Raw genomic sequence first — 12,670 nt, 5'->3', positions numbered from 1 at the left:
GCTGATGTGACTTACATAAAGTGGTAAGGTCTTAAAAGTAGAAAACCAGAAAATATTAGAATAAAAGTGGGATTGGCATAGCAGCGTTCTTTTAAACTGAGTGAGCTTCTCAGCTATCACAATTTTTTTAACTAGTATGGTACCAAGCAATGAAAAAAAGAGGCATATTACCATTTTGTGCAGGGACAGATGCTCCCAATCGTCATGACCTCTCCTCTATCCTACATTTGTACGTAGTCAGCATTAGTCAGGGATTTATTTTCTGTAGGTGAGAAGTAACTAAACAGAGCTTACTTCTGTTTTTTTGTTTTTTTTGGTTTTTTTGGTTTTGTTTCTTTAAGAGAGAGAAGTTTCCTCTTTGCAGAGACGTGTCTGGAATGCTCAGTGCAGGAGGGGCTACAGGGTTATATAATCTCAAGGCAGAAGTGCTGAGAGTTTAGAGTGAGTTACACTGTGCACCATGTGAGTATGTTTTTTCTTTAATTTTCACTAAAAATGCCAGGAATTGTGGTACATGAAACTCAGTAAGTGAATGGGTTTTATAGATTAAATATGTGTACGTACTTTCTTTACTAATATGGTTGTGTGTACCAAATATTGAATTCTTAATCAGCTGCTTTCGAGGTGTACAGAGGTAAGAAAATGAAATGTAGATCACTACTGGGGAGTGGCTCCTCTCACCTCCTTCTTCGTACCATCAAGAAGCTGGCATGTTCTTTGCAAGGGGAGAATGGTGGGGGTTTGGGCATTTTCCCTTTGCTGCTGTTAATGCTTCAGCTTTGTTGCTGACAGTGCGTCAATGCTGTGAGGCTGGCATAGGCTGGGCACTGTTTGTGTGTGCTTGTTGCTGATGTGCACGTGTGGGTCTGAGTGGAGTGTCTGACAGCTTGCCGAGAAACTGTGGCTGCTTTAAGTTGCTTCCTAGGAACTGCTGTTGCTTGAATTCCAGCAGAGTTGGAACTGGACCAGGCAAGCATTGCGCTGTGGTTATGCCTGTGGTAAAGGCAAATCTGATGTTGCTGTGACAAAATTAATTCATGTCTTTGAAGGCTTCTCTAAAGAAATTACAGAAGCAGGAAGTGCTGTAAAAGAAGTTGCCAGCGTGAAAGAATTCCATCCTGGCTGGTTTTAATTGAACATAATGGCTGCTGGAGAAAGCACAGAAATTGCTGAGTGTCGTGGTTTTAAACTAGTAACAAATGTATCTGATTAAAAAGTAAACTGTAATTTGAAATCATGCCAAAATACACAGAGAGCACCCTCTGCTTTTTAGTCAGAACAGAACACTTTGGACGCAAACAATTTTGATTCACTTGCTTTCTGACTGGGCCAATTGCTCAAAGTACAGCCAGAGTTTTACTTAACTATTCTGCATGTGTAAGAAGCATTTTTTAGGCAGAATGATTCAAGGCATTCTCTCAATATAGTCTTTTACCTCCTCTGTTAATTGATTAAAATCTTGGACAATAAATCATTGGTTTCAAACAAGTCAATTTCAAGAGCCAGTTGCAGATTCAAAACTGCAAAAGTTATTTCTTCATTGCAGATACTAGGAAATCCAGCACAAGAAAACATGTCTGGAAAACCCAAGCTGTACTACGTCAATGGACGAGGCCGGATGGAACCAATTCGGTGGCTACTGGCAACAGCTGGGGTTGAGGTTTGCCTCTGGTCTTTTATACTGAGATCCTGTGACCAATGTGTGTTTTTACTCTTTTGTATGAGGAGTGTGATTGAGCAGCAGTTTCAAACTCTGTATGTAGTGCATTGCTGAGCAAGCCAACAGTGACCACGAGCTTGCCCTAAGCAGGGGGCAAGTTCCTGTCTCACTTCCACACATCATGTGCAAAGCCTGTTGGTAGCACCACAAAAGCTTCTCCCCTGTAGCTAGAGAAAGAAGAAATTTAAAACCCCAGGAGCAGATCCTGGCTTCTTATCGTCTGATCCAGAGGTCAAGCACCTGCAATTCTGAGTACCTTCAGTTAAATTCCAACTTGCAAAATAGCAAGAGATTATTATTGCTACTACAAAACTGTAGTTTACCCTTGAAGGTACCGTATATTGTAAACCACAGAGTAATTTTTGTTTTACCTTTGGCAGATTCTGATACTAAAGCAGAGATGGAGTGTTTCACAATGGGTGTGGGGAATTTGTGTTTCAAGATCCATGGGTTTCTGTCACAGTGATGGCCAGTGGGCCTGACAGCTTTCAAATATGGCATATGTTTCTAACAAATAAAATTTCCCAAAACACATCTCTTTAAGTCTTCTTTACCTAAATGAAGAAGAAGCCAAAACATGGAATGCAGTAAATTTCTCCTCTATTTCCTGCAGTTTGAAGAATCATTCATAGAAACAAAGGAGGATCTAACAAAGTTACAGAAGGGTAAGTTTCCTTCACTTTTAAATAGTAACAGAAGCAAGAGTAGTAATAATAATGATAATAATGATAATAATAATAATAATAATTACTTGTGTGAGAACACCTAAGAATTCTTAAGTCTTAGTGTCTTGAAAAGAAGATCTCTTCACTGGATTGTACACAAGGTCTCGGAGGTGCACACTGCAGTGTCTTACTTGGTATCCCCCACCCGGTTGCTTCAGTCTTCACTGAATCACAGAAGGGCTGAGGTCAGAAGGGACTTCTCATGACTGTCTACTCCACATGCCCTCTTCAAGCAAGGCCACCTCCAGCCAGTTACCCAGGACCATGTCCAGCTGGGTTTGGAGTATCTCCAAGGCTGGAGAATGTACAGCTTCTCTGGACAACCCTGTTGAAAGACCCCCGAGCTGTTCACCAGTCTTCACAGAAGTAATTGTGAATGCCAATTTATTTCTATCTTTAGCACACTTTTATAGGGTTCTACAGGGTCTGCAGGCAGAGCAAACTACTATTGGCTAACACACACAGTTTACATTTTTTCTCTTACACACAGGGATATTGTTTTGCTTTACTCTCTCTTCAGCATGAAGGTTTCAAGGACTTTAGCCCTTAATATCACGACTTATTTCAAAGGCTGGTTTGTGCATACAGGCCTTTACTAATATATAAAATATAGCAACAATTCCCCCTTTCTCTTTTTGCACAAACCAGGCTTTGGATAAGATAACATACAACTTAGACTGTCATCTCAATTAACATTATAAGTAAAGTCCGTCCCCCTTCTAGCACAAAAGACCTCAACCATCTAGTGATGCCCCAGCTGGCGAACCAACTTCCGATGGGATCACTATCTTCCTTCAGGGCATGCAACCCATCCTGTAGCTGTTGTAGTTGCTCATGGATGGAAGCTTGGATCAGTAAGATCCAAGCAGCACATGCCTTCAAACTCCCCACAACCATGTCCTTGTGCTAAGAGCAAAAGGTCAATTGCAACTTGATTTCATAGTACTGCATGATATACACTACTCACATCGGCTGAAAGCTCACTTAACATTGTGGATGTTAGGTTTAATTCTTTCCTAGTCCAGCAAGCGAGCCTTTTTAGAGTTGCTAGGCCTTAATTCATTCAGGCTTCGCTTTGACTGTTTGATGTTCTTCACTTTGCTAGCTACATTCAAGAATTGTTGTAAGCTTGGGTGGAACAAAGTGAGTTTCCCAAGATAACAGGGTCTTCTATGTGGATTAGCAGGAATCTAATTCCATGCTCTATCTCCACAGATTAGGAATATGGAACTAGGTGATCGCTTTGGTAATTGTCCTGTGAGATTGCACCACGAATAAAGACTTTACTTACAGTGGTAGTAACGAGATCAGCTATAGGGCTGACTGCAGCCCAGTGCTGCATTACTTTGTTAGAATGACTTTTTGTCGGGGGTTCAAACATTATCCATCCACCTGAGGTATTGGTGGAACTTAACAAATCTAATTCTTCTGAGGGTTGTAACATTAAGAACTTTGGTAATTTTTGCTTGCCAACAGGCTTCAAGTTGTCTTAATGTGAAGCCAGCAGTGCGACTACACTCTTGCAACATTGCCAATTGATTCAATCGAGTCTCATTACTAATTAAACCTTTAAATGCTGGAGGATCCCATTCAGGGACTCCTACGAGACAGGTGCGAAAGGATCTCCAGGGGTGGCTAGGCTCAAACACATTGACCTTTGGCCAGTTCAATGTGCCAGAGTGACCCATATGTTCTGTCACTTTTGGATGTTAGTTAGCAGACAGTTGGTCATGACTATACACAACACAATTACCATAAGCATTTTACCATGTAAATGACACCATATTTGCAAACTCACAGCTAGGACTTCAATCATTAAATGAACTTTCAAAGATGCTTACATTACCTCTTGAAGAGGGAATACTTATACTTTATACTAACATAACAATTACTACACAAGCTAAACACTTAAACTATTATCTAACTACTTTTAACACAGGTGCTCTGGTATATATGTAGTCTAAGCGTGAAAGCAATTTGCTGAAAGGGTAAACACACAACTACACTTTGCTTTATATACAATTAGATAGAGTCTCTACACTTTTCTTAGGTCTTCTACAGAATTTCTCCAGCACGATTCAGTCCTGGAATGTTCACTGCTCCCATGATGTCAGCTGGCAGCTGATCGGTGACTGAGGGCTTTGATGTTCAAGTTGTTCTTCAAATCCTTCTAAATCTTAAAACAAAGGATACCTGAAAATTGGTAGAGACACAACATCATAATAACAACATAAAATCTCTGTTGGCAACTGTCTATATAGTGTTCAGACACAACTGTGTCCTGACAGGTCCACTTCTGATCCCTGTCTGAAGTACCAAGGCTGTGTGATGACTTCTCTGTTCACTGGATCTCGTGTGTTCAGAGGCACACAGTCTGGTCAGATGGACAGGTGACCTTTTTGAACCTGCCAACAAAACACAGACACTTCTCTCCTTGAAGTTAATGAATTACACTAATTAAATGCTTGTGGGGCATCCATTTCCCCCGTTTTTCTTAAAAAAAAAATAAAAATGAGATGTACTTCTGTTATAAGCAACAACATCAACACAAAACCATATACACAATTAATAAGAACTTATACTAGTTAAAAATCAATTAAATCTTAAACATTATTAATAGGGTATATAATATAAAACTACTATTAATTACTAAAACACTGCACCAGCATCCCATAGTTAGCAAACAAACAGAAACAAAAAATCAGTGAAGGATTGGATCATCACCTCCGGAAATGATTCTCCAAGCCCACTTCAAAATTGATCCAGCTGTCATATTAATAGGGTCAAATTGCTGAGTCAAAAAGTGACTCAAATATTCTTTTGGTACAGAAAATATCTGGATCTGTTAGCAAACATTCTGTCCACGTAAAGTCAAGGCTTGGCCAGGGCCTGGCTTTAAACTGGAAAGATGCCTCTTAACTCATTTCTAAAACAAGGTTCTCAATAGTAGCGGCTATGAGATGCTTACAGCATAGCAAACTGTTAAAATGCATTTGTACAAAGCAAATGATCAGAAGCCTCAGGTACCAGACCAATTAAACCATGCAGCAGTTGGTTTAATCTGAAGCCTCTCCTATGGCAGCTGATCCTCAGCAATGGTACATCTTCTTAAAATTCTGGAAACACTAAAAAATAAGAAAGCTATGACAAACAAAAACTGCAGAGATTGCAACAACCAGTAGAACTCCCGATAAAGTCAAGGGTGTCACAGACTGCATTCACTTCTATCCACAAGCAGGTGTTCACCAGTGTTCCATCACAGCTGTCTCAGCTGTGGCCATCCTCCTCTCTCTAGGAAAACAACTATACTTTGCAGTTTAAACAAGTGTCTCCAAGAAAACACAAAACAATTTCAATCAAACAATATCTAAACTCAACAATAATTATATATGACAAAAGGAAATAACAAACTTAACCTTAAAAGAATATCTAAGTTAGAAAACTTAACTTAAAAGCATTCAAGCCTAAACATTATAAAACTTGACTATCCTTAATTCTATTAACACTTAATCTATATTAAATGAAAACTTAACTTAATCTTATTCTGTTACTACAAAAAAGCAACTAAAAGTTTAATATATACCTTTTAAACACAATATAACAATAACATGGATTCACTATAGAGATTATAAAAATGTAACAAATACATCACAATTCTATGTCATCTAGCTTTGAGAATAACTCACAATAACTGCAAATGTTACTAAAAATACTTATTCGTAATAGAAATTTGCCTAGTATATGCTTAAATTGGTTAGGATGTTAAAGTGCAGTTTTTCTAGAGAAAAACCACCACAACAACACAGGATTTGGCAAGTTGCCATCCAGCTTTTGTAGCACTTTTCAAAAACATTAAGTCCAATTCTTAATCTAAAATCTAAAATCCAAATTGGTATATATGCAGTTATATGTGTTTTATATAACAAAAGGACTCACATTGAAATTACCTTATTAAAATTGTGGAAAAAACAAGCAAATGGATAATATATACTTTAACTTAGCTTTGTCTTGTACAGTAAAGTTCTCTTAACTCATTATTTTTTAAACCACAAATCTCTTCTGTAGATAACATTAATTGGAAGAAGGTTTTCCTAGAAGTTGTAAACCACACCATATTTTAACCTTGGGTTCTAAAACAAATTATTGCAAGGTAACTTCTGTTAATCACTTTTTTCCCTTTTTTTTTTTTTTTTTTTCTTTTTTTTCTTTTTTCCAAACCTTCAAAGAACCACAATAATTTCTCTAGTAAAACTCTAAAAACTGCAATTGCATAAACTCATAATTACTTAAAACACAAAATTAACTCTACAATGGTATATAAAAACATTTTGAAAACCCAGTAAATCATGACCCTGCAACAAACCAGGCACCATCCCAGTGCCCCCCCCGAGAGAGGGAGCGGGGGGGGTGAGCTGCCCACTCTGCTGCTGCTGCAGCTCTGCTCTTATCTTTCTTCACATTCTCTACATACTCTCGCAGCGAGGAAAAACGGAGAGAAAGAAAAAAAAAGCCTCACAAAGTTAACTTTAACAAATGCAGTTTTTTCTCTCAATCTCTCTTGTTCGCCGATAGAGGAAGAAAGGACATGATTTTGCAAAAGCAGGCGATTTTACACGAAAAGTCTCTCACGGCCAGGTACTAACAACGGCGATCATTGCGGTTTATCAGCTTCTAATTACAAGGATGAATTTTGAACTAGATACCATATAGTTTGAGATTTTTTGACTAGTTTGTCTGTCTTTGAAGCTGTCTGAGCCACCTGTTTCTGCTCAGTTGTTTCTGTAATTGTTCAGAGTGGCCTTGGAACTTTTCTTGCGCTGCTTCTACCCCCAGGGTGCCTTTGTTCTCTGCACCCACCTCAGTGCTCCCTCATGTCCCCCTGGCTCGGGTGGAAACCAGTCCAAATCCGGCTTCTTTTCTTCCAGGGTGGTAAAGATGGAACTTAAATAAGGTTGTAGTGCTAAAAGTGACTCCAAAAATGAAGCAAATAGTTCTGGATGTATCACATCCTGCCATAACTGAACAGATTCTGTTCGTTGTTTCAGCGTTCGCTGTGGAACTTTTTTTCTCATTATTTTCTTCTCCCTAACTCTCCCTCCCTCTCTCCAAGGGCAGCATGATAGGAGTACTTTCCCAGCAGTGGGAGGTAAAGGCATCTGCCGCTGTGACGCAGGTAGAATTACGGGCTCACAGCTTCAGCATATCTCATTTTTCTGTTTTTTAAGGTATTAATTACAATCTGCCAAGTTCGACCGAGAAACACAGTGTCCTTGCTCTTTTCCGTAATTGCCGTTTCCCATATCAGAGCCGATATATCAGTCCGTTCTTGCACCGCAAAAAGCAGTGAGCACTGCAAATGCCCAAGACAATTAGCCCATATAATGAGCATATCCAGGTCCTTTTCCTGTGCTGCTTCGCCTTGTTTAACGAGGATGCAGAGAAGCAGTTTATCTGCCGCCGCAAATTCCACATCCATGCTGACGGCAACCCGCAAGAGGGAAGGTTGCGACCCTTCTACCACGCCCTTGCCTGCCTGGGCCCCCCCCAGCAGCCCTACTTCCACGTCTAACCGCACCGCGTCTCACCGCGCTCAGGCTGCCTATCTGGTGCCGATCCAAGCCCTCGACGATTAATGCCCAGATCCACTCCGCTGACTCCAAAGCCCCTCTGCCCGCAGGGGTGTCTCTGGTTGGAGCGCCAAATATTGAAAGACCCCCGAGCTGTTCACCAGTCTTCACAGAAGTAATTGTGAATGCCAATTTATTTCTATCTTTAGCACACTTTTATAGGGTTCTACAGGGTCTGCAGGCAGAGCAAACTACTATTGGCTAACACACACAGTTTACATTTTTTCTCTTACACACAGGGATATTGTTTTGCTTTACTCTCTCTTCAGCATGAAGGTTTCAAGGACTTTAGCCCTTAATATCACGACTTATTTCAAAGGCTGGTTTGTGCATACAGGCCTTTATTAATATATAAAATATAGCAACACAACCCAGAGAGTCAAAGAGCCTTTCTGTAAGTTCAGCTGGTTGACTCTCCTTTGCTTCGGCTTGTGTCCGTTGTCCTCCATTCGATGGCAACAGAGGCTTTTGTCATCAGATCCTCTTGAAATTCATTAGCATTTTAGGTTGCCTACATAGCTGTTGTTTTATAATTCTTATGAAAAGAGAGTTCCAGATTTCTGAGTTTGCCTGTACCTCAGCTGCATTCCTGCCTCCCAAGGCAACTCCCCACTGTGCTAGCTTCAGCTTCCATCTTCCTGAACATGATAATCATGTTTCCTCCAATCCAAATTGCATGTCTGTGCTCTTCACCTGGCCTGTCAAAAGAAATCTGAGCTAGGGGTAGCATTTGCAGTCCTGCTGTCCTTTAGGAATATTGACGTGATATCCCTGCTACAGGCTGCCTTTCAAAAAATATTTTGGGACACAAGCATAAAGGTAAATGCACCTTTACACAGAGGGACATAGCTGATCAGTTTTTGGAAAAAGCAATAACTCTCACTCACTTCCCTGACGTATCTCTGATTTAAACAGAGATACCTCAATTTCTGAAGGTATTTTCACTACTTTCATGCTAGGACAAGGATTCTGTAAGCTTGAAAAAGAGTTGCAAAGCTCCATCCTCACACTAGTTGATGTTTGGGTCTTGCAGTAATCTCATGGAACTCGCTCATTGTTCTGATTTCATGCCTGTATTGATGAGATGCCATTTGTAAAGGTAATAAAGAAGTCACGAAGGCAGTTCAAGCATTTATGTTTACTCTTATTTATTTTCATTATTCACCCCCTTGTGTGTTAGCCAGTGCTTAGAAAGTCCAAATATATTTTGCAAAGCATGAGAGAAAGTGTCTGGGTCAGATCCTTCAGGCCTTCCCATCTGTATTAACCTCCATGAAAATCACCTGAGCTAGGGACAAGCAGTGCACGTATTTTTCAGTATATGACAGCTAAAAGTTCTGCATTTGGCTGTTTCCTCAAATCTCAAATGTTCCACTGTTGGTCTAAATATTTTTTATCCAACCTAAATGATTCAGATTCTAACTAAAAAGTAATCCATGTGGTTCCTTTGCCTAACACACACTCGTGGTTGTCATTCAGGGACTTAACGTCTCCTTGTGTTATTCCCTTTCCCCCAGATGGATTCCTGCTCTTTCAGCAAGTGCCAATGGTAGAGATGGACGGGATGAAGCTGGTGCAGACCAGAGCCATTGCCAACTACATAGCAACGAAGTACAACCTCTATGGGAAGGACCTGAAGGAGAGAGCCCTGTACTGTGACAGTACCACCTTTGCTTGTTAGAGCCCAGCTCACACTGTAGCTCAGTGCAACCCAGTTCACAGCGAGGTTCAGGGGGCAGAGCAGTGTTTTGTGCAGCATGAGATGGCTCTGACTGCAGGTGATGTCTACAGCAGTGATAGCCAGGCTCGATTAGCTAGGGCGTGTGAGCCCATAAATCATCAATCAGAGATCAATGCAGTCATCAGAAGAAAGCACTCAGGGGGGCAGATTGTCTTACTGATGCTGCTTTTCATTTTCTCCTGCAGCTGTCAGCAGCGTCATTTTCTCCTCATCACATTCAGGGCAGTGTCTTTGAAGGAAACAAAATCACTCCTCTCTCTAATAACCAGGAATTAGAATAGAATTAGAATTAATTACAGGTAATGAAAGGACAGGACTCCTAGGGCACATGTGTTGACCTGAGGTGTATTTGAGTGCTTCAAATTAGTAAGCCCTGGTAAACACATGTCAAGATATTTGCTAGAAATCATATGGACCTGTTGTTAAAGTTGTCCTGTCTGATTGGATTTTTAAAAGAACTTTGGATAACATATATGACAATTTTGTCAAATTTGGTTTTGTCAGATTTGGGTTTAAAGACCCATAGTCAAGAGAGGTATCAGTCCTAGTGAGAATTGGGAGTGGTACAGTCCTTACGTTTTGCCTTGGAATTTTGCATTTGTCTTTCACCCAAGCTCCCTCATGCCTGCCCTCAGTGCAACGGCATTCCTGAGGGAACTTTGCCAGGGTTTGTGTGTGTGGGAAAGAAGAGGCTGGGATTTCCCAGCATCTCGATGTACAGTAGTTGTGCTGTTCATATCTACTTGTGTTTGACCTGACCAAGTGAATCTATTCCTTTCAGAATCGATATGTACGTGGAAGGAATGTTTGATCTGAATGAGTTACTCATCATGTATGAAATCCAACCAGCAGACAAAAAAGAGCAGTATTTTGCTAATATGATGGACAAAGCAACAAATAGATACTTCCCAGTCTTTGAGAAGGTATGTGGCAAAGAGTTTGTAGCTCAATTGATACTCTTATCTTGAACAGCCATCATGGATCCACAAGAGTTTTATGGAAGAAAACAGCAGAAAAACTACCACTGGCATATAAATGCTCTGGTTTTGGTGGTGCTGGGAGTAAGGTGGAGACAGGACACTACGGAGGGGACAGAAGGCCCTTCCAGTCTGGGAGAGATGTAAAGCTGCGAAAATGCAGCACACACTGAGTTCCCAAATGTCCATGTTTGTATCTGTGTGTTGTTTCAGACAGAAGACACTACAGCATCAGCTTTGACATCAAGATTCCTCCTGAGCTGCAGATGGCCCTCTACCATACATGCTATGTAGCAGTGTGACAGTTCCTTCTGTATCTCATAGAGCTTAGCCTTCAGTGCAGCTACAGCAGCCAAGGCAAGATGAGCACAACTGAGCTTCCAGACAGAAGTGCAGAAGAGAAAGAGCTGCTAGATTATGCCTAGGATGGCAGTGCCATCAGATCAGTATTTGTCCTATAGATGTTTGAACTGCATCTCCTTCTTTCACAGACAGCTCCATGCCATGGATGACCCTGCTTTGAAGATTTCATATTAAGGAACACAGAGAAAAGACATCATTTCCTTCTGCTTCTGTGTTTTTAGGTTTTGAAAGACCATGGAAAAGACTTCCTGGTCGGCAACCAGCTGAGCAGGGCAGATGTGCAATTACTGGAAATCCTTTTAATGGCAGAGGAGTTCAAAGCTGGTATACTTGCCAGATTTCCTCTCTTGCAGGTAAATGAATGGGCAGTTTGAGTGGATAATGAATTGGGAATGACCACTGATTTAAACTGGCTGAGAAATGTGGGAGAGCGGGAGGGTGAGAAGTGACGTGCAAAATAATCAGATACCCTAAAAACTTTTAGCTGGCCTCAGCTCCCCTTTTTTTTTATGCCATGTTCTGTCACTACCACTCCAAAAGCATGAGAGGGGGAGGCACAGAGTTTCTTCTGCAGCATCAAGCCTTAATGTAACTTTCAGAGCATGGATAAGATGGAAATGTCTGCCAGCTGCAATGATTCTCAAGCACTGTGCTTTTTTGGTTTTGTTTTGTAGAGCTTCAAAGCAAGAATAAGCAATATCCCCACAATAAAGAAATTCCTGCAGCCTGGCAGCCGAAGGAAACCACCATCAGATGAGGATGATGTGGACAAAGTGATCAAAATTTTCTTCTCCTGAACAGCACCCTAAAGCCGCAGAAACTTTTTCATTGTATTTGTAGATTGTAGCAAAGTGAAATTAATTAAGAGATTGGAAATGTCAAATCAATAAAGAGTGAAGAAATGGTTCCTGATCTCTCTTTCCTTAGCTATAGAGGAATGGCTAGATAGCAAAGGTCACGTTCCCATGCAGCAGTTAGCTGGGAAAGAATTAGACAATGGAGTAGAGTTGGTGTGAGATGTTGCAAAGTCAGGAAGACCTTAGTGATGATAACTGTTAACTGAGAACAGGAAGCTGTGATCAGAAGAATGTGAATTCAGCATAGATGAGTGATCGCAGGAATGTGGAACTAGGTGGAGTTGACCTTAAATGAAATATCCAATAATGAGCTTGCTTTTGCACTATGTATGAGCCTAATTATTGATGCTATATAAGTGATTTTAGAGTTACCAATAAATGAGACTTGCTGATCATTCATATTGAGTGCTGCATTTCTCCCACCGAACTCATCAAATGGCGCCCGAACAACAGGGACCCTTGGAACCCTTGGGGCCTTTGGGACCCTAGAGAGACCTTTGGGACCTTTGGAACCTTTGGGACCTTAAAAAGGAGTCGGCCAAGGGAGTTGGTGTCAGGGGATGGGTCCCCTGCAGCAAGGACGGCAAAAAGCAACAGCTGTGCTGCGTTCCAGGTGACCTCACAAGAGAGTCCTGATCAAAAGCAACGTTGCTGTGCCCC

At 40.9% G+C, this 12,670-nt stretch overlaps 1 protein-coding gene across 1 annotated transcript; it reads left to right on the top strand.

Moving 5' to 3' along the window:
- Positions 1-325: 325 nt before the first annotated feature.
- On the top strand, positions 326-12,409 carry LOC131577547 (glutathione S-transferase-like). The gene is made up of 7 exons (XM_058835514.1): positions 326-462; positions 1,547-1,660; positions 2,334-2,385; positions 9,590-9,722; positions 10,595-10,736; positions 11,375-11,506; positions 11,828-12,409. Exons 2-7 carry the CDS (start codon positions 1,574-1,576, stop codon positions 11,948-11,950), a joined length of 669 nt encoding a protein of 222 aa, XP_058691497.1. The 5' UTR covers positions 326-462; positions 1,547-1,573; the 3' UTR covers positions 11,951-12,409.
- Positions 12,410-12,670: the final 261 nt, after the last annotated feature.

Source organism: Poecile atricapillus, chromosome 3, assembly GCF_030490865.1.
Source record: "Poecile atricapillus isolate bPoeAtr1 chromosome 3, bPoeAtr1.hap1, whole genome shotgun sequence".
Lineage (NCBI taxonomy): Eukaryota > Metazoa > Chordata > Aves > Passeriformes > Paridae > Poecile > Poecile atricapillus.
This window is presented reverse-complemented; position numbering and strand designations above follow the sequence as displayed.